The 22004-nt window shown below is 42.4% G+C and overlaps 1 protein-coding gene across 4 annotated transcripts in view; it reads right to left on the reverse strand.

The window, feature by feature from the left end:
* Window positions 1–10468: 10468 nt before the first annotated feature.
* MKX (mohawk homeobox) overlaps window positions 10469–22004 on the reverse strand; it is a 63995-nt gene continuing 52459 nt past the window's right edge. The window contains exons 6-7 of one of the 4 annotated variants that reach the window (XM_048511749.1): window positions 13151–13184; window positions 10469–11786 (exon numbers count right to left, since the gene is read on the reverse strand). In XM_048511749.1, coding sequence (XP_048367706.1) covers window positions 11600–11786; window positions 13151–13184 — 221 coding nt within the window. In that variant the 3' untranslated portion in view covers window positions 10469–11599. Of the gene's footprint in view, window positions 11787–12580; window positions 12701–13150; window positions 13185–19191; window positions 19323–22004 lie in introns of those variants that run through there. The other 3 variants (XM_048511752.1, XM_048511751.1, XM_048511750.1) reach the window with 3 other exon arrangements.

Genomic DNA, 22004 nt, shown 5'->3' on the forward strand with positions numbered 1-22004 from the left:
TACATGTTCCTCCTTAATATGTGGTCCCTCCCATATTTTTCCTGTATGTTCATTATAATACAGTTTGTCATAAGAGCAGGAGGAGAAGTTAATACGCATTAGCCTATTAAGCATGCTCAATATGTACAATCTGATACAAGACTTGTCTTTCAGCCTAGTCATCCAGCGATCTTATGTTGTCCTGCCACAAGCATCCTCCCTTATCATTCACCTCCTCATTCCTAGTAGAAAACACTTCTGGAATCCTGAGATAAACGTGGGTGCAAAGGATTTAGCTTTTTTACCCACCCACCCCATATATACCTTGTATGCTACATCAGAAACAGTTAGGGTTGCCAACTTCCAGGTGGGGCCTAGAGATCTCCCAGAATTTGAACTGACCTCCAGATGACAGACATCAATACCCCTCGAGAAAATGGCTGCTTTGGAGGATGGATTCTATGCTGTTAAAGCCCACAGAGGTCCCTCCCCAGGCTCTGCCTTCCCCCCAAATCTCCAGATATTTCCCGACCCAGAGTTGGCAATCTTTGAACAGTCCCTTCTGTTTTAAGTCCAGATTTCCATGCTGTATGGAGAGCTGCTATTTGAGAAATGCACACCTTGAGCCCCTCAGATATGCAGAATTAGTTGTGTGGCTCTTTCTTTGCTGATGTTCTTCTATTATAATTTAAACACAGTGATTCTAGGGGGTGGTTTTCAATCCATGAGTCGTGGTACAGACTCCACCTCCTGGGTAGCAAACTCCTTCGAGCACCCACTGTTCAACAGTTTTTCATAAGAGATACAGGTGTTGGCCACAGATAGAAAACAAGAACTCCAGACCTCTTGCCTTTCTCCATACCCTGTTAGAGGAGCTACAGAATGGCAAGGTGGGGTCCTTTATGGCACAGACAGATTCGAAGGCTGGCTGTTCCTCTTCCTGTCACATGACAATGATGTATGTGACTTCCTGCCATGTGATTGAGCTCACTGGGTCCCCTGTTGCCACCTGAACTTAAAAGGAGATCCTAGGTATGAAAAGGTTGAAAACTACAGCTTTAGAAACCTGTTCAGAGGCGTAGCGCCAAGGGGGCTGCCAGGGATGCATGCAATGCACTGGGCATGCACCCCTGCGGTGGCGTTCCAGGGGCGTGGCGGGGTGTAGGCTGCATGCGCACACTGGGCACACTTCCCCCCTCCATCTCTGGACCTGGTGACCATGAAGCCAAACTATACTGTGAAAATGTGTCATCATCTGTTAACGTTTCCACCCTCACTTGGGAATGTTTCTATGAGGCTCAAGAAATAGGGTTCCCATTAGTTTGCAAACTGAGCTGAAGCTGCAATCCTGTATATACGCTTACTTGGAAATACTCAACAAATGGAATGGAATGGAATCCTCAGACCTTCCTTTTTCTTCTTTGTTACCTATTGGTTCATTTCAGAAGACCTACTCAAGGATGGTGCTGCATTTCCCTCCAGTCCTTTTTTCTTCATCACCAACCCAGCAGCGGTCCCTGAGAAACTTAATCTCATCTCAACTTGTCTAGAAGAAACAGCAAACACCAACACTGTTCCATTCAAGCACTGGCAGATGAGAGAGGCATGAATATGTATTCTTAAAAATTCTTCATGCATAATTCATTTTCCTCTTGGCTATATTTTTTGACAAATTTCCCATTTTTGTTTCCTTCACAGCATTTTGCTCGCTATTTTTATGCCATTGATGCCCCACTTTGATGGAACAGGTGCCAAAATGAGCATCCCTATCAAATGTCATCAATGTATTGGGGGGGGGGGGGAAGGATGATTCCCCTGCCTCAAGTTTTCTCTTAAAGGTGAAGGAACCATCAAGCAAATGAACATTCAAATCAAACTGGTCACCACAAAATTCAGTAACATATCTTTTAGCTAAGTAGCCAACACAATGAGGTAATTTACCCCGACATACATGAGCACTGAATTTCCATGACAGATTTGCTTCTGAGCAAATTCCAGCAAAATCCAAGGTGGACTTGCAAATTATTCACAAGTTATAGAATGCTAACATGGCATCAAAAGAGAAATGGCCCTGAGGCCACTGTGGCCTGTCATGTGTTTGTGAGTGTACATATTCCTTTCGGGTCAGATTTTCTCTCCCCTCCCAAATTCACTGCACCATGGTTTCCAAAAGCGAGCAAAAATGCAATTATTTCCCTGTCTGGCATCCAGCATCTGTTTCCCTTGCTTTTGGGTTTTCTGTTCCTTTCTGCCTTCACCCACAAAGGAGCAGTTCTGCCCACTCCTTGGCACGCATTCCTGGGGGGATCAATGTGCCTTTAAAAAAAAATAACACGCATGGTCCCCCCCCCCCCCCCAATAAAAGGTGACATTCTACCTACCAATCTGGGAACGATGCAAAAGCAGGAGCAGGCAAAATGGTGGACATCTCGTTGTGTATAAACAACGAAACACGTGGAGACCCCGCTGTGCAGCAAACTGCCTTGGGGTAAGCACAGCATGGATACAGGCTAAGGACTTATGACAGCAAAGAACTGTAGTAACTTGCAACTTGGATAAAATTGGCCAATGGCTAAATATTTCAGTGCAATACCGTCCTCTCAGTCCTTTGTTCAGGATGAATATTTAGATTTGGAAATGTGCATTGCTAGGCCAACATCCCAGGCAGAACCGGGAAACATGCTTGCATGGATTTTGGGGCGCTATTCTAGTGAAAGTGCGGGGGGGGGGGTCTTATTTGCTACATGAGCATGCTCCCTCCTGCTAAGCTCTGGCCTCTTTTGAAAGATCAACTTGCCAGTTTACAAACATCATAACAAAAAGTTGGGCATTCAGACAGTGCTTGAAGGTCAGCTAAATGGCCAGAGGTGGGCACTTGACTTCACTAAGTGAATATCCAGGTTTTTCTTTGTCATCCTGCTGGCAACAACTACTGTGCATTTGAAAAAGCCCCAAGTCTGCTCCATTTTTGTATGGTCTGTTTTCTACATTACTATCCCTGGCACATTTGTGAACACTGCTAATGAGCGAGATGTTGGAAAAAAAGGAGGGGAATATGCACATAGTTGAGAGCAACTCAACTCTCGGTTCTTGGTGCAGTCTTCTTAGTAGGCAGCACTCTCGCCACTGTTGGCGAATTAAAGTTGATCTTAATAATGACTAATACACACTTTTTGTGTAGTGCAACAAGAAGGATCACAACTAACATATTCATTACCCTTCCCCTTCCATCATCAGTTGTGGAAGATAAAATGCAGAATGTTATTAGTTGACAATGTACAGTTGTATACCCTGAGACAGCCCTTTGGGATGGCTGTCATGCTGCTAAAATAATCTCAAAACAGCCTGAGCATCGTCCACATGTTACAAAGGGACTTCTAGCTTCTTTGATTCTCACATGTGCTTATGTGCTGGTCATCAGAAAAGACTTGAATAGATTTCTGTAGAGGGGCAAGAACTCAAGGATGTTTACATTCTGTGGCCTCAGCAACTATAAATTCATGGCTAGATAGACAATTGGAATTCTTTTTGACACTCGGCCAGCTGTAAAGGCAGCAGAAAAAGCCAAAACAGAGGGCAGCGTTTTAGGTTTATTGACCCAACAGCATTTCAGACTCTTCTAATTCTTAGGAGCAAAAACACATATGGATCCCAGCCCCACTTCATACCACAAAGCCAGTTATTCTAGCTTAAAAGAATAATAAAGTGTGTTACAGGGCTGCACTGAAAACTCGTCGTAGAAGTCAAAATAGACTCCAGAACTTAATGAGAAACCTGTCCTTCCACCATCCCTCAAAATAATGTAACGTTTCCTTACCATAAAGGAAAGAGATGTCCCTTATTTGTGGTTATTTACAGCATCGTAAATCAGGCACGTACCATCAAGTGCCAATGAAAATTGCTGAAAAATCAGCCTTAAATAGCGAAACTCTCAGCAGCAGCTCATAAAACGAATCTTGGCAGGTCTTAGGTAGTTATGGTTAGAATGACAGTCCTTCAGGGAGTTAAGATGGCCAAAAGCAGTAGTAGTTAAGCACAGAGTGATAGATGAGGGAGTCGGCGGGTTGAGGCAATTTTGCAGCACACACTTGAGGTCTTAGCACCTTGAGAGTTGAGTTGCGTTCGTTAAGTTCAGCAGCAAGAGAGCTTGACACAAGAGAGCCGAGAAGTAGAGACTGTTACCTCCTGTGACCCTTTCTTTTGCTCTGAAGGAATGACAGTGGGCCTTGACCTCCCAGAGAAATAACAAATAACAGAACTCCCAGAGAAATAACAAAGCCATATATTTGCAGCGAGGTTGAAGACAGATAAGTTTTTATTTCAGTGAAAGTTTGCCAGTGGGCTAAGCTTGGCTTTGCAGCTTGCTTTTCACACATGCGTATCAGCATGGCAACTCCTGGTTCAGCAGTCAAGTACGCTTCAGGGAGGTCATTTGCCTCGTACGAATAATATTTTAAAACATATATATTTAGGTGCATGCAAGTTTGTCCTCCATCTTAATAAACATTTTGCTTCAATAGCTGTGAAACTGCACTAAGGATTGATGGGTGGTGAGTTAGTGATGGCATGGACACTAAACAATAGGGACTCTACAGAACCCATTTTCCCTCAGTTCAACCAGAACCATTGTGAAAAGGGTTTACCACTTGTTGGTCTGATATTGCTCTGAGACAAAAGAAAGATGCATTTTATTGAATAAAGATACCAACTAATCAACCCTCTCTGTTTTACAAATATCCACCCTCAGAGGAAGGAAAATAATCAGCTGACATGAGATTCTACTCACAGTGCAATTCTAAACAGAGCAATACTATTTGAAGCCTGTCAACATTGATGGCCTTTGGTTGTAACCATTGTTGGGCTGCAATGTTATTGTCCTATGTGGTCCTGTGATAAAGCTGGGCAGAAGAATGTTTGGCTTAAAGAAAACTACATGTCGTAAAAGGGGGGAGGAAAATGGAAGGGAGTGCAGGAATTCCATCCAAAAGGCTCCAAATGGGAAAGTAAAAATATCTGAAGATAGGACCAACAAGACAAATAAAAAAGAACATCCATTAAGAAACCAGACCTCAGCTGCTTAAAAAGTCAGGTGCTTGAGTTATAGCTGTCTTAAGTCAGGTCTGATATCTGCTGCCAATGGTTTCTTCCATTGCCAATAGCCCAAACTGACATAACAGTTGCTTTTATGCTTTGGAGAAGCAAAGCTGAAAGGGGGGAGGGTGTCTAGAACTAATCTCATGCCCTCTTCTATTTAGTCCATTTCCCTCCCCTCTTCATTTTTATCATTACTTTCCTTTTCTATTCTTGTTTAACAGGACACGGTTAGTGATGGACTCAAATTTAGTGGGGTTTTTTAAAGTTAGATTTATGTGTGTTGGAAGTCTGGGGAAGATCAAAAGTTCACTGCACATCTCAATTGTTCCGTTTCCTACAGACCTCGATCTTGACCATCATCCTTGGATTAGAGATTTTACTTTGTGAAGGAACATCTCAAATCTGAATGTTCAGGGTCAAACTGATGTTGGCAAGACTATTCATAGCTGGATGTCGATACTGGAGCTGTCCTTTTTATTCTTGAGCTGGCCAAAAAACAGCCAGCTTTTTTTGTTGAATTTGTGCTGAAGTCGGGCTGCAAATTGTGATCAACCTCCAGACTACAGAAAGCAGTTTCCTTGGAGAAAGTGGTTGTTCTAGAGCAGGGGTCTGCAACCTGTGGCTCTCCAGATGTTCATGGACTACAATTCCCATCAGCCCCTGCCAGCATGGCCAATTGGCCATGTTCTAGAGCCATGGTGGCGAACCTTTGGCACTCCAGATGTTATGGACTACAATTCCCATCAGCCCCTGCCAGCATGGCCAATTGGCCATGCTGGAAGGGGCTGATGGGAATTGTAGTCCATAACATCTGGAGTGCCAAAGGTTCGCCACCACTGAGTTCCTCAAAGCCCAACCTCCCCAGGCTCCATCCCCAAATCTCCAGGAATTTCTCAGCCAGGAGCTGGCAACCCTACAATTTAAATGTGGTCATCTCTATCTTCCTTAAGTCATCTTTAAGGAAAGTTGGCTAAAATGTTGTTGATAGATACAACTGTTTTTACATCACCCTTCCCTTAAGTCAGGGTGGCTGTTCCCTCTGGGACCAGACAACATCAGGAATGCATCTAACCTTACTCTAAAATTGGCTTTCATTTCCAGCATGGAGAGACCTGGGGTTCCTTTTTCACCTCTGGGAGTGTTCCATGCAGTTGCACTTTTTACATGGGGAGTGCTCCATTCTGCTCGCCAGGTTTTTGAAACGCGATGAAATATGCACATTTGGAGATGGAGAGTACATATTATCTCGCCAGGACCAAAGATGTTAAATTTGCAGGTCAGGATGCATATGGGCTTACGAGCAGCCAAAAGATCTGGCATAGTGTTTCTATGCAATAACAAAGTACTTTCTTTGCGTTTTTAAACTGTGAAGACACTTCAGCACAAATCATATGTGATCTTGATATGCCTCTGCTATCACAACCAAATAATCAGCTGCAGACGGCCAGTTTTTTGCAGTGAGGCACAATTGTGCATTAGTTTCAACATAAACTCCCGAATCACAATCCGACAGAGAGTTTAGTGTGCTTAAACCCACTGACACCAATGGGGTTAAGTGTGCTTAACACCATTTTGGATTGTAGCCCTGATATTGAGCAACACCAAATGAACAGAACATGCGACTCAAAGCTACAGCCTGAGGAATGAATGTTTATGTCCAAAACGGCAAGAACATAAAAAAAAAAAATCCCAGTTACTTATTTTATTAAAATGGTTACATATGTTGAAGCAAAGACCAACAATTCTAATGATGTTTGGTTTTCTACATCATAAATAACCAGGACTCCATTAGCCTTTGGCTCAACACTGATCATTCTTTTACTTTTGAAAACATGAAGAATTTGTGTTTCCAGAAACTATTAAAGCAGAAACAAGAAGGATAAATTAGAGAGAGAAAAATATAACATGAAACAATAGCAAGTGTTTGTGAAGTTTAAAACCTGACCATTTGATTGGTTTTGCTTTCGTGCAGCAGTTAAAGTCAAGCATTTGTCAGAGATTCCGGGAACCTGAGACTGTGTGTTCAGACTTCCCAGCCTCTTCCGAGGCCCAGAAGGAAACAAGCATTTGCAGCATCATACCGATGCCACAAAGGTGAGCAGGCATTTGTACTGCTGCTTGGTGTAGCTTCAAGGCATATGGGACAGTCCAGGCTTAATTTAAAAAATCACGAGTCTGACCTTCTGCCCTCAAATGGTCGACTCAGTCATCTACTGTGAACAGTTATTGTCTATGTACATATGCACGAGAGAAAAAAGTTGTCAATACAATTCAGGTCCTTAACTTGGTCCAGGTTGTATCAAGTCTCCACATCTCATGGCTACTGTAGTAGTAGACTTTATTTACAGTCAATGACCAAATATATTACAAATCTCCAATTTAGTAAAAATATCTACAACATGGCTACTGTGTCCCCCCCCCCTCCTTTTCCAAATGAACTTGGTATTGGCGATGAAAACCACTGAATCAAGAAATAGATATTGATCTGCGTTCAGAAAGAGTACTCAATTACAATAACAGGTTCCGATGGTGGTGGGATTCACACACGCAACTCCAGTCCCTATTGGGCAGGGAGGTTGCTTTAGTAACCCCTTCTCGGCACTCAGAAAAAATCAGTAACCACTTCTAAAGAAGTGGTGAGAACTGGTTGGATCCCACCTCTGATACCATTCTATTTCACAATGGGGCCTTCCTTAGGTGCTAGATACTACTGTGAGCTTAAGAAGCACCATCCAAGGGTGCAGGAAGCAAAGGAAATGAACTGCCTGTGCTCAAAATACATACCTGCCAATGAACACTCTTCTCAGATGTTGAAAGCCTTCCATCTTTTCCTGGCCTGCTGCTGAATCCATATTACGCTTCTTGGACTCCCATTCAGCCGTCAATGCTGCTCTGTGTGCTTAGGAAAGCATCTTGCTCTTACCAGAGGATACTGTGCCTGTCAAAAGCCCTCCCCACCAATATAACATCCAACTAGGTTTAACAAAGGGGTGACCTTTGGTGGACACAACAATTTCAGATTGGTCCGGAATTCTGGAGGAAATGTTAGTTGCCTCCTATCCATCATTCTCAGCCTTTGGCCTGTCAATATGTCTTCCCACTGCACTTCAGGGTCCAGCTTCCAGCTCTAAGCACCTGAGAGACTTCAGGCTGAGAAATAAATGGTTCGCATCTGTTCTTACATATGGCCACCAATGGTTTTTGCCTCCGGAAGGGTTGGTCCAAAGTATTTGCCTCCGTAAGCGCGTATTCCAAGAGGTGTACCCTATGATTCCTTGGCAGAGGGCCCACTGGATTCTCTGGTATCCCTAATCCGAAGTGGCTGCTTAGATTTCTTACTCGGTGGAACCATCCCTGATTTTCACTGTCCGATATTTTGTAATATTTATTCAAATTAAAACATAACAGAACGCCTCATACAGAAAAGTTTGGCAAGACAGTTTATTGTCACAAAATAGTTAATAACAGAATAACTTATAATAGTATGAACTAGAATGAAGTGTTTACTCTTTTTTTCCAAATTTTTAGAAACTCACATTGTTATGACAAAATCCAGTAGCTCAGGTCTCAAAAGACATTGATGTAGAAATGTCTTTTGCGCAATGATGCAAGTCAATCAAAAGTATACTTCAACAGTTCATACAGTCATAACATATATTTCCTGCTTTTATGTCAACGCAAAACAGCCATTTAAAAAAGTAAAAATATATATATTTATGTACAAATTTTTTTTCGTATCAAATCATTTTAAATTGTACACTTTAAAAAAAAACAACCATCACAAAATGCTATGTTACATCAAGACACTTCCTACAAGTTATGTTAAGATTGCTATCTGCTATGCATCGAGAATATATTAGTGCAACTGGAACTGGTTATGCTTGAAGAGCTGTTTGCATACCTGAAAGTCAGCTTCACCAGGGGTTGAGTCCTCTCTGCATGATACAAGGAACTGTCATAAGCAGGCCAGGAAAGTAGGAAGTGCAGCTTACAGATGCAAAGAGACTTATCAAAAGTAGAAAGTTATGAACAAAAATTTAGTACATGGCAACCTGGCCCATGCCAACGTCTCCCCTAGTTCTGCCCAGATGTTTTGGAAAGTGGGTGGGGCCAGGTGAGTTCTTTGCCCAGCAAGGCTTCCAATGGGCTACTAGAGAGTTGATTGATTGTGCCCATATTAAAAAAATGGACTTCAACAGCAGCTGCCTCTCCAGCACAAGGTAAGCTGCAACAGCCATAGTACAGATGTTTCCACCTCCCAGGGCAGCCATTTTGTGGCTGGGCCCACCATGCTGTGTCAGAATTCCAAAGATGCCTGCACACTCAAAAAGGTTGGGGTTCTCTGATTTAGTACGCTACACACCAAAAGACCCAGTCAATGGAAACCTGCTTTTAAAAAAATCCAGTTGTTATTTTCTTGAACTAGATTTGCGTAAGGCAAACATATGAGCAATCCAGTAAGTGTACAAGCTCATTAGATTCAATTCCATGCGGTCCTGAGTATAGAAGTCCCCTACCACAGAATTGGCAGGCAACTAATGAGAGAATTCTTGTGCAGAGCAATGAGAAGGTTAAAGGGCTCTGTATATACCCAAAAGCATTTGTAGGAATCGGGCTGCATCAGGCTTTGTATTTGATGAAGGAAGCTGTGCCTCGCCTGCAGTCCTGCAGAGTTGTCCTTTTTTAAAAAGCTCTCATTTGAATTGAACATACAAAATCGGAATGAAACAGGATTAGCAGCTTTCCTGAACTTTGAACCAGTTCCAAACTAGGCCCTTAAATCAGGTTTAACCCAGATACTTTCATTTAGACCTAGCATTCAATCCAGTTTAACTAAAATAAACCAAGTTTCAACTTTGCCTGGAATTGAATTAGGGACAATTGACACTTTCTTTCCTCAAACTCAGTATAAATTTAATTTGGATTTATTGCTTATTTGAGAAGTGAGCTTAATTACAATATTTTTGCATAGCTGAGGAAAAATCCTGTCTACCTCCCAGAATCTCCTGATTGTATAAAATGCACTTCCCTCAATGGGACTGAAAGGTAAAAATTTAACATGTTTTGGAGTGCCTAATTTAGTAACAGCTTTGACTTCAGAATTGTTTCAGTGCCACAACTGTTTAGCACTTCCAACCTGCTTCTAACTCAGGCTTTATATATTACATAGATTCCACAATGCCTTTCTTATAGTGGGAATTGACTTCATTTGATATATTCTATCAAAATAAGAACATTCTGGAATGTATTTGGACAACAACAGTTTCTGTCATGGAAGGTTACTGAGATCAGGTTCCAGTATAAATAATAAACTGATGCATAGGTTGATTTGGTACCAGCAACAAGGATCTGCTTACTTATTTGACAGTTTCAAATAAATCAAAAGGAGAGTTGAGAAGGAAGAAATACTAACTGTATTTTACCAATGGCTTTGTTGCAACCAAGACTTCAGTGGGTACTTCTGATATTTAAAACATTTTGTATTATGTAACAGCTAAGAATTGGACCATTATTCATATGCGAGGCTTAAATCTCCTTGGAGTTGTTCTCTTGCTATTTATCGAAGTCTCTGATTTGTTTCAATACAGAAAAAAATTATGCGAATGACTATTCTGGCCAACGTAAGTTTTTACAGTTTCATTGCAAAGCATTGGAAACAAGAACCGCTTTGAATCTCAGGTGAAAGCCCCCTAATATAAATAACCAGGATGTTCCTTAAAACGTTTGAGTTCCTTTCTACAGTATTGCACTTATCAAAGTCAATTATTTTGGCATTAAAAATACTGCAAATGCAGGCAGAAAAACCAATACATGCATAGCAATTTTTTTTACCCACACAAGAGGCTTGTGTGCTCGGTTGGATGACATGGTGGACTTTTCCGTAATCAGATGCAGCGATTTCACTGCGAAGATTTACCAGTCTGTAATTCATAGAAGGCAACTAGTGCACTAACACTCCAGGGTTTGTTTCTCTTTCTCCCCTTTTTGAGGTCAGCTTTCAACTGGCCAGGATGCATATGAAACTACATGCAAAGGTGAAGCGTTATGGCGCTGATACTTTGAGGCACAGCTGTCCTGGGCTGAGCCCACGTTTTAGCTTATTGTAAGAAAGCAAGGCACTTATGTGTTATAGCTATGCAGACGCTTAATGTGAAGTTAATAGTTTGATTTTTTAAAAAAATGGGAGAAAACTTTCCCCTCATAATTTACATGCCCTTTATAGAAATGATTTTATACTTAACAAAACTTGAGCCCGCAGGAGCGTTTCTTGGTTACCGTGCTTGGGTAAAATACCCGAGGAAGCTGTCCAGCTCAAGCGCTACTAAACTGAATGGGAGCCATGCAAGAACGTGGTGCTTGTACTGGAGAGCTTCCTGTTGAACGGAGCTCTTCGTTATTTTTACTGACCACAATACGAAAGGAACCTGTTTTTTAACGCTTGCTTCAGGTCGCCAAGTCCGACTTAATGGGGAAAGCTGTGGCACAAAAAAAGTCCGCTTGAGGCAGAAGAAAAAGTAACGGCTCTCTAAAACGGTGGTACTAGTGGCACTTTGACAGTCTTTACTTCTGATATATGCGACGATTTCTGAATGATGCAGCTGGTCGTGCCCTGCAGTTTGTCTTTTCCTTGTGCAAGGTTTGTTAAGGCCATTGCTGCGTTGATCTCCTTCCAGTATGTTTCATCTTTGTTTGATCTCTTTCTGTTAGCTGCACTAGAATCAAGTAACAAGAAACATTTATCTGTACACATTATTATTAATTATTACTATTGTTATTGGGTTATATTGAAAAACATTACAATGCTATGATGCACCACAAAAATTGAAAAAAGTCTCTTAACCAAACCAGACACAAGTGGGCAATAGTGTGGTGTAGTGGTTAAGAGCAGGTGCACTCTAATCTGGGGAACCGAGTTTGATTCCCCGTTCTGCCTCTTTAGCTGTGGAGGGTTATCTGGTGAACTAGATTAGTTTGTGAACTCCAACATATGCCAGCTGGGTGGCCTTGGATTAGATTCTTCAGAGCTCCCTCAGCCCCACCTACCTCACAGGGTGTTTGTGAGTGGGGGAAGGGCAAGGAGATTGTAAGCCCCTTTGAGTCTCCTTACAGGAGAGAAAGGGGGGATATAAATCCAAACTCTTCTTCTTCAATAGAAGGAAGAGGTAACAATGGGGCTTGGTAAACAATGGACCTAAGTTAAAATATGCCTGAACATGTTTCTGGGTTCACATGTGTGCCCCCTGCTTCCTTCCTTCCTTCTCACATGTTTAGATATTTGAAGGGAAATCATGTTGGTGAAGGAGCAAGCTTGTTTTTTGCTGCTCCAGAGACTAGGACCAGGAGTAATGGGTTCAAGGCAAAGGAAAAATGATTCCACCTAAACATCAGGAAAAACTTCCTGACAGTAAGGGCTGTTCGACAGTGGAACACACTACCTTGGAGTGTGGTGGAGTCTCCTTCTTTGGAGATTTTTAAAGAGAGGCTAGATGGCCATCTGTCAGGAGTGCTTTGATTGTGGGTTCCTGCATTGCAGGGGGTTGGACTTGATGACCCTTGGGGTCTCTTCCAACTCTATGAGTCCATGATTCTCTGGAGCAATGGTTAAGTTTGCTATCTGAATGCAGCCCTAATTTTCCAATTTTAAAATTCAGGAAATAAAAGCAAGAGAAAACAGGTATTTAATTAATATAATTAACTACAATTTTTGAGGAGGAGGCACACATTCTTAATACACTCATAAAATGACAGCTTGCTCATTAATTTACCAGGAAAGGGGACTGCAACCAACACTCTCGCACTTTCCCAAATAGTAGCAAAAATGTACATTGTCTGAAAGCAGGTAGTCTGCCTGGGCAGCAAGAAAATGGTACATTGGAGGACAGTTTGAATAAACCTCTGCAGGTACCAGTGACTTTACAGAGCAAGTAGAACCCACTTGACAATTTTTATCACATGATCCTTACTGATCCTGCTGTCTGCTCATTATCATTGGTTATAAATAAAGAATCAGGCTGCACCTTCCAGCTCTTACATTCATTGGGGGGATATGAAAGGGGCAGATGCAACATTTACTCACCTTTCACACTTGTTAGGGCCATTCTCCAGAGTTTCTGAAAAAAGAGAAGGAACCTGTTAATTTTCTTCAAATTATTTTAAGCAAGGTTGGATCATTCCAAAACAGGAATGTATATTTATTAGAGAACAGGTTTGAAAAAATACTTTTACACAGGCTTTTGGATGAAAGTCCTTAATAAATACCTAGGGATGATCCACTAAACCAGTAATCACTAATGGGTGAGCTCTGGATTTCCTATCATCCACTGGCTTCTTCAACGAAGGCAGTGAACTATTCCTGGTTTTCATCCGCCTCACAAAGCAAAAGGAGGTGTATTGTCAAAGGCTTTCATGGCCAGAATCACTAGGGTGTTGTGGGTCTTCCGGCTTGTATGGCTGTGTTCCAGTAGCATTTTCTTCTAATGTTTTGCCTGCATCTGTGGCTAGAGTCTTCAGAGGATCTGGCATCTTCAAAGGATCCTCTGAAGATGCCAGCCACAGATGCAGGCAAAACGTTAGAAGAAAATGCTACTGGAACACAGCCATACAGCCTGGAAGACCCACAACACCCAAGAGAAGGTGCTTTAGAAGAAACTAGGAGGTGTCACTGTCATGCATGTAGGAAGCACCATTCCAAAAACAGCTGCCTACATCAAAATTATCCATGCATTTTGAGCAGCAGAATGTGACTGAACATCCTTTTATCCTCAGGATATACTGTTGTTGAGAATTCTTTTTTAAAAATGAATTCTTAAGGCACAACACAAACTAAGAGAAGAACAATGATGAAAAATAAGATATTATTGAAACGCATGTGGTTTAATTCAGATGTTGTTTGAACTTATGGCCTCACCTAAAATTTCCTCATGGGCAAGGGGCTGGTTCTAAGGGTGAGGCTATCGTTCTTTGATTGCATTATGAGAAGACAAGAAAACATTGGAAAAGACAATAATGATAGAAGTTGAAAGCAGCAGAAGAGCAAATGCACCATGAGGTAAATTGACTCTACAAAAGAAACCATGAACCCTCCGTCTACAGACCTGAGAAAGGCTGTTAATGATAGGATATTTTGGAAAACATTAATTCATAGCTTCAGAAGCCATAAGTTGGAAGCAACTTGCCAACATTTACACACATAAGCATGAGTGATTTTCATTCCACCACCACCCCCTAGCTCATAGAAGACTTCCAACTCCCTCCCCAAGCTGTTTGTGAGCATTTCCTGATCCTCCTAGAGGATTCTGGGAGGCATTTTGGTCTCCAATGAGAGGGAAAGTCAAAGCTGCACTTCTGCAGATGTAATTTGGGTGGGATCATTCCTGTGAATGAATCATACGGTAGAATCATAGAGTTGGAAGAGACCACAAGGGCCATCAAGTCCAACCCCCTAAATGTTACTCAGATTTGGCTGTATATCTAAGGCCGTCAAGCTTCGCCGCCCAACGGCGAGTGACGTGGCTGGTCAGCATTACATTCCGGCGACTTGACCCGAGCAGCTCGGAGACTGTCCGCGATGTAAGCAGTCCCTGGAAAACCCGAGGCAGCCGGCGCCAAAGAGCGCCGGCCGCCGCTGACATCTCCGACCTCGGTGAGCGTCGCTGGACCGGAGCCTGAGAGACCGCCCAGCCCTGCTTCTGGCGCGCCGCCTTTGCTCCAGCGGTGCAGGGCAAGAAGCGTGGTCCCTGTAAACTTCAGCGGCGCACCGGGCCCGGGGAACACCAGTTTCGTGAAGTGCCGGGTGGGGGAGGCGTCTCGAAGCCGCTGCCGTTCGCTTCCAAGCGCTCTGGGGAAATGCCAGCTTCTCTGTGGTCGGGCGGCACGGCTGCGATGCAGCTGTGCCCCCTGTGCGAATGGTGGCCTGGAGACGGCGTTTTTGCCGTCTCCAGGCCGCCATTAAATGCCTGTGCGGAAACGGCCTAAGGCCCTTTCTGTACATGCAGAATAATGCACCTTCAATGCACTTTGCAGCTGGATTTTACTCTATGCAGAATAGCAAGATCCACTTGCAAACAATTATGAAAGTGGGTGCTGTGTGGTTTCCGGGCTGTATGGCCGTGTTCTAGCAACATTCTCTCCTGACGTTTCGCCTGCATCTGTGGCTGGCATCTTCAGAGGAAATTATGAAAAGTGGATTGAAAGTGCATTATTCTGCATATGCAAAAGGGGCCTAAATTATAACATTAGATTGGCTGGATTATAACTGGATTGGGGCAATCAGGATTCTGAACCAATCTGTTTTATTATATCAGATTTCCAAAACATTTTCTCTGTGCATGCCTGTATGTGCTAACCACATACACTGATGTGGTCTGGCATCCAACTGCACTTATCACAAAGGTGTTAGACTATTTTTCAAAGCAAGACAGATCCAGCTTACAATTCCTTGATGTACTCACAGGGTGTTTTGTTTCAAAGAAACTAAAGAAGCTACACAGCAAGATGAGTCCGACAAAAGCAAAAGTATTCTAAAAATCCCAGCACCAGAGGTGGTTTTCTAAGGTAACTGGAGGATGTGACCATGGGCTAGAATGCAAAATGCACTAATAAAGTGTGAAATTAAGCACAGAAGAAGGCCTTTTCCCCACTTAAAAAAAAAAAAGCTAAACCGGTTTCGCTTCAACCACTGCTTTTCAGCACGAGTTCGTGCACCCCACCACAGCTTGTGCCTTCCGAAAGCTTCGCTGTCTTCCGCGGCGTCAGAAATGTGGGTCTCTTTTCTGATTGGCTGGAGCCCCGCCGTGCCTGATTGGACGGTAGCGTCCACATAACTAGGAGCAGCGGCCCGCGCTCTACGAGGGTTTTTCCTAAAGACGCTCTTGCAAACAGGAGTGGGAATGACGTGCGCTAACGGGGTTGAAGAGCTCCAGAATCGGGGTGGCTGCGCTGCCGCCGTGGGGAGTGCTGCTGGACTGTGGGTTACTTGCTGTGAGTAGCCCGCATCAAACGGGGAGTGGGGAAAATTTATTCTCCAGATCAAGGATGTTAAGTAGGAGGTGTAGCGTAAGCTGATGGGTTCTTCAAGGAGCTGGAGGCCGTTGTTCAGTGCTGAGCCAAAATTGTGACTGTTCCACATCTTGAAGGATGCAGCCACTTTGAAAGATAGAAAGATAATTCTCTTAAGAGTGTTGCCATTCATCCCTGAAGAAGGAAGTGATCTCTTTCTGGGGGCCTGGAGGATGATGAAAGAACCTGTTATGCAGCAAACGAAAAATGTTGTTGGCTGTAGCATCTCCCTCTCTCCCTGCCTCCAAGAAACCTCACTGCTTCATTAACATCAGGGGAGTGTTATTTTTTCCTTGGTTAGGAAGGCCTCATCCTGTTTCCACCATTCACCTAATAAGACTAGAATGCCTGTTCCCTGTTGCTTCCAAGAGAATTACAAATCTCTTACTATTGGAATTCTACACACTATTAATAGACGTTTGCAGCGTATGACAATATTAAAAATGTCGTATTCCGTGCCAAGACATTAGTCACTGGTCAATGGCAGCTCTAAGTCACCTCATGTCATTTTTCAGTGCCACATATTTAATATATGCCAACTGTCACTTCAGTTGCTGTGCATGCACATTAACGTTGCAGTGCTCACAACCTGTGTTTACAAACCAGGAATATCCCTCTGAGGACACTGGTAGGGGAGTTAATTCCTTGTCTTTATAGAGGATGAGTTTGATAGGAATTCGAGCTTCTATGCTTTTTCCTTAGATGATTTCTGGATGTTTGGAAATTGTCTTGAAAATTCCATTATTTCTGGATCAGGGATGAGCCATGTTAGGCCCAGTTTGAGACTTCACATAGCCTTGCTTTTGGGGTAAAGGGGTTAGGTTAGCCTTGCTTGCTGCATTTTGAAATCCCTCAAGTCCCCTGAGAAAGTTTTCTAGATTAGTGGTGGCGGATTCTAGAATCTGCTTCTGGAATGCAGATTGTTCCAGGTTTCAGCAGCTTTTGTACTTACGTGTAGCACTGTAAACGACGCGTAGCTGAAACACCTATCATTCTTTACGACCTGCAGTTTCATGTTTCACATTTGAAAAACATTCTCTTTTCCTGGTTGTGGTGAGAAGATTCTCCCAAAGAGGGGGAAATTATCAGCTCAGCTGCACACATAACAGCCTCTTTGTGTGCTGTGTGTACAAAATGCAGCAGTAAGAGACAGAGAGAGCACTCTTTCTTTCCTGATTACTTTCCAATGTATTTCCTTGAGTAAATAGCACAGCGCAAACTTATCATTCACACCGCCTCCTGGGGATGTAGCAGAATTCTCCTTTAAGAGCTTGTCCTGCACACGACTCCAAGGAACGTTAATAGTGTACAAAGAAACAGTGGAATTTTGCAAAAAATTAAAACAATGGGATGATGCTGTCTTGAATTATATTACAGCTGGGTTAAATAATGTAAGTGTTAAATAAGTCATTCAGCTGCCAGTTGTACATCCTTGTGTTCGACGCACCAGACAGGCCTTATTGTTTCGTTCTGTGAAGGACAGTCCTTTGTAACAGTGGAGCACGGAAAGCTGGGATGCTCCATCCAGCTTATCGTACCTCTTTAAAGGGATGCTGCAGCTGTTTAAGAACAGTTTCACTTATTCTGAAACACTGCTCTACCAATCTAAAGAGGTGGCGGACATTTCAGACAGACCGAAAGAATGTATGCATGATATTCACCGTTTGTGTACGCTTAAGCCTTTTCTATATGCATTTTCAAGTTGCCTTTCCAGAACCAAACCTCCACTGAGTTTTTTCTGCCAGTAAAACTACTGCTTGAAAATCCTTTGCAAAGGCTCAAAGAAGAGGAGAAGCAAGAGACTTGTTTTGTTTATGCTTTGGTATTAAAGATGTAATCCTACACATGCTTAGCTAGAAGTGAGCCTCACTGCATATATGCGTGTGTATGTATGTGTTTGGGTGACGGAATTTCTGTGCAGGCTGCACATTTTTGAAGATAGAGGGACCAGACTTTCAAGGTGGCTCCAGGAGGACCTCCTGGTAATAGCATCCAGGCTGGGTGAACTTTGCTTCGTGTGTGTGTGTGTGTGTGTGTGTTCAATTTTATGGGTCCCCAAAAGGCTTATTTTGTTTCCCTGCTCCTACACATGAAGCCTGCTGCACTACAGCTTTCTCTTAGAACCAAACCCCACTCACGGCTCTTCAGCAAGTTCTATTGATTTTGGCCCAAATATACCACAATTCACCCAGATTTGGGCCGAATCTGGGATTCGGTGCACCTGACTCTCCAAGCCTAGTAATGACAGGACCCACTGACAAAAATAGACCCGTAGCAATATTAATTAGTTGCAACCAATTTCTTCCTTTAATACTTATTCCTTCCACCAGCTTTAGTCTCTATGTGAAGACACTGGAACAGAGATCCAAATTGAGGTGTGGCAGGTAAAAATGAAATTAAGTGAACAGTCTGAATCATAAAGTTGAGTCCTGCTGTTTGCTTAACATTCAAGTTTCTGTGACACCCAAAAACAGACTGTTGTCAACCTGAAGGGATTGTTGACAATTCCACATGTATCTCAACTGTCATTATGAAATTATCAGAAAGCCCAATGGTGTCCCTTGCTTTGTATAAGGTGGGTGTGTAGTGGTCACCAAGCTGGGTCCTGCCCTAGATCTAGGGAGGACAGGGGCATGGCAGCCAGCTGCCCTTGATTAGGGGTCAGGACATAGGCTATTGGGGGACCACCCAGGCAGGGGCCCAGGGCAGCTGTCTCAAATGCCCTGTGGCTAAGAGTGCTCCTTTCAGAAAATTCACAGAACTCTACCACTTCAGGAGTTCCCTTTCTACCTATTTTAACTGTTCCACTCCTGTCTGCATTGAGTGGAACCAACTCTTTGCCCAAACTTGCTACCCTTCAACTGGAGATGCTAAAGATAGACCTTGATGTCTTCTGCATGCGCATGTGTTCTGCTTCTGAGCTATGTCCTCTTCCTTGTGGGCACTCCAGAGCAGGAGTAGCTCATACAAAATTTTCTACTGGCTTATTCAAGAAGAAAGAGGCTTAAAGGGGAACTGTAGCCCAGAAGAAAGAGAATGCAAAGTACATATTGTGTCAGATGTTTGGCAGCTCACGGAGTGGTTCTGATTTTCATATCAAATCTGGCACGCGGTCTCTCAACTGTTTCTCTTCTCATCTCGTGTGAACTGGATTTGTTGCTTTTGGAAATGACTATGTTGATCCAAAGTTTCTAAATAATCAAAAGGAGGAAAAAGAATGGGAAGAAGAAAATAGTAGGATCTGGCTGAATGACACACAGATTTTACATTGATGATTTAGTGGCAATGTAGTGCAATTTGCTGGGTTACGCGCAGTTCTTCCAAACCACAGTTTACAGGCACACAGAAGGTATGCAGTATATATCTTCACAGAGACACAGCAAAGGGCAACATTGAGTTAACTTGAGTTCAAACAGCCTTATTGTTTAAACTGAAATGACTTGAATGTACACAAGAAAAATATGTGTCTGCGGCTTCAGAACACAGACCACAGGAAAGGTACAAGAAAAGCTTTAAAAATAAAACATTTGAATGAATGATGTGCATTCATTTGTTTTTATGCAGCTTTATTTCCACTCCCCTGCAGTTGTACACTGGCCACTAAAAGCCAGCCCAAACTTTCAGACCATACTTGGAATCTTCAAGGGCACAATGTTCTGCATTTAAAGTGTAGCTACTGAGAATTTCTCCAATACATCATTTTTGTGGCCCTAATCTGGTAATGAATTTAAGAGCATGTTCTTGGAGATTGTGTTGAGATAGACATTCAGAATAGAAACCTTTTAGAAGTGAATGAGAGAGGATTTCAACCTCCCTGGAATTCAAAAAGGGTCCAGAGGGAAGTTGCTGTGTTGGAATTCATACAGCGATTGGGGTTGATTAGCTTACTGCCAAACCCAAATGTCTCTTCTTAGGGATTTATAGCAACTATTCAGACTCATCACATTTTGCTAATTCATTGACCAGTGGAATTGATTCTCAAACATTCAGACTGGATCATGTTTTTTTTTGTCGGGATGGTGTGCTAATACTCTGCAACATAGTGCAACACACAACGATGAGCGACAAACATAGCTCTTCTGGCCTCTCTTCTAGTCACTTCCCACAAACACTATTCTTCTGCTGGTTGCAACTTGGGACATATATTATTCGAGCAGCTGAGGGTCTCATATATAATATATTCTTTATGGATTTGACACACCTTTTATCGGGTTCTGTTGAGTAGATGCATGCTGGGAGTTCCCTATTAATTCTCATGCATGTAGGAACTTCTCAAATGGATCTTGTTGGCCATTGAGTGAAACTAGGTGCAGGACTAAATGGAATTTTGGTCCCATTCTGAAGGCCTCTTCTTTTGTTATTATTGGGGAGGCGAGGGGGGGGGGGTTTGAAAGGACTCCCAAGAAAGGAGCCCTATTTACACTGCCTTGATTTCCACAATGGAACAAAGGCAAGCTCAGAGTCCTGAATACAAACAGTACAAAAATAATGAAAAGACCAAAGGAAGAATACATACAGAACAAGTATTGTTAAGGAAATAACATGAACAGATATTAAAACATCACAAGATTCTGTATTATGTGCATGGAATTTCTCAAGAAAGCAGATAAACCCCAAAACAGGGCGAAAGCCTGAGTAGGATATAAAGTGCACAGAAAAATGAGCCCCAGCAATAATTTTGTCAAAGTTTAATTATATCTTCAAGGATATAAGTTTAGCATCAAACTTGTAAGTGTAACAAACTCAGCTACCATATATCAGATGGTGAAATAAACCACGCTCTTTCTGCACACAGTATTCAGCTGATAGATTTCATATCTTTCTATTAATCACCTGCAATACAGGCTACACATGCAGCCCATAAATAAATTTACTCTTCCCCTACAAGCTAACATGCTGGGAAAAAGAGGACTGCAGCCAGCATATCTTAAAACCCCAAATGCATTTACTGCTTACAGTAAAATGTCATCAACAAAGTAGAAACATTTTTTTAAAAATACAAATGCCAAACAGTCATACTTTGACTCTGATTCTAAATAATCCAGCCGAGAGTCCCGTTTTCCTTCATTTTAAACAACGGTAAGAGAGAACTTTAAAAATCTAAAATAGGTTCTTAAAGAGTTTAAAATGCGGCCAGGATAAGCAGGTCTATAGATTGCAATTATGTTCAGTTTTTTTCAAGAACGAGGAGAGAAGGGAGTAGATTTTCGAGCCATATTTTATTGCTAATGCTGACGTTATAGCAGTAAACATGATTTACTTCTATTAGTGGGATGTGGGAGCAGATCTACATTGTGCACAGAACCAGAGGATTTTTAAACTTCACAGAAAAAGTTTCAGAACGAGAGAACTGTCCCAGTTCTCCTGTCCTCCCCCCCTTTCCAGCATACAGCAATAAAAAGAAAAACTTGCACTTATACCTTTCAAATATCAGGGCCACAATCCAGCAGAAAGTTATGCAGTAAACCTACTGAAATGACTGACTTTCATCACACTCAACTACGTGCTGGATAGCAGCCCAGATGTAAAAGTGACTTGAACAAAAAACAGAACGAAACACAACTTGCAAAGCACTGTGAGCATTTAAAGTGTCCATTAAAAAAATGCAATAGGACAATTTACAGACGCGGTGGAGAGAAAGGCAGAGTGCAGGACAAAGAAGGGACAGAGACAGTGAGTGACACACTTTCTTCCAAAATATTGCTTTAGAAGTCAGGTTGCTACCAAACATCTTTGTAACTCCATTTTTTTTTAAAAAAATGTGACATTTTGCTGTCTAGACAGCTCCTTTGGTAAGCACCTATTGCAATTCTAGCACACTGACTGCAAAATGCCTTTTAATGATGTACTTGTCTGATGCTGGGTGAGTAATT

This window comes from Sphaerodactylus townsendi, linkage group LG11, assembly GCF_021028975.2.
Source record: "Sphaerodactylus townsendi isolate TG3544 linkage group LG11, MPM_Stown_v2.3, whole genome shotgun sequence".
NCBI lineage: Eukaryota > Metazoa > Chordata > Lepidosauria > Squamata > Sphaerodactylidae > Sphaerodactylus > Sphaerodactylus townsendi.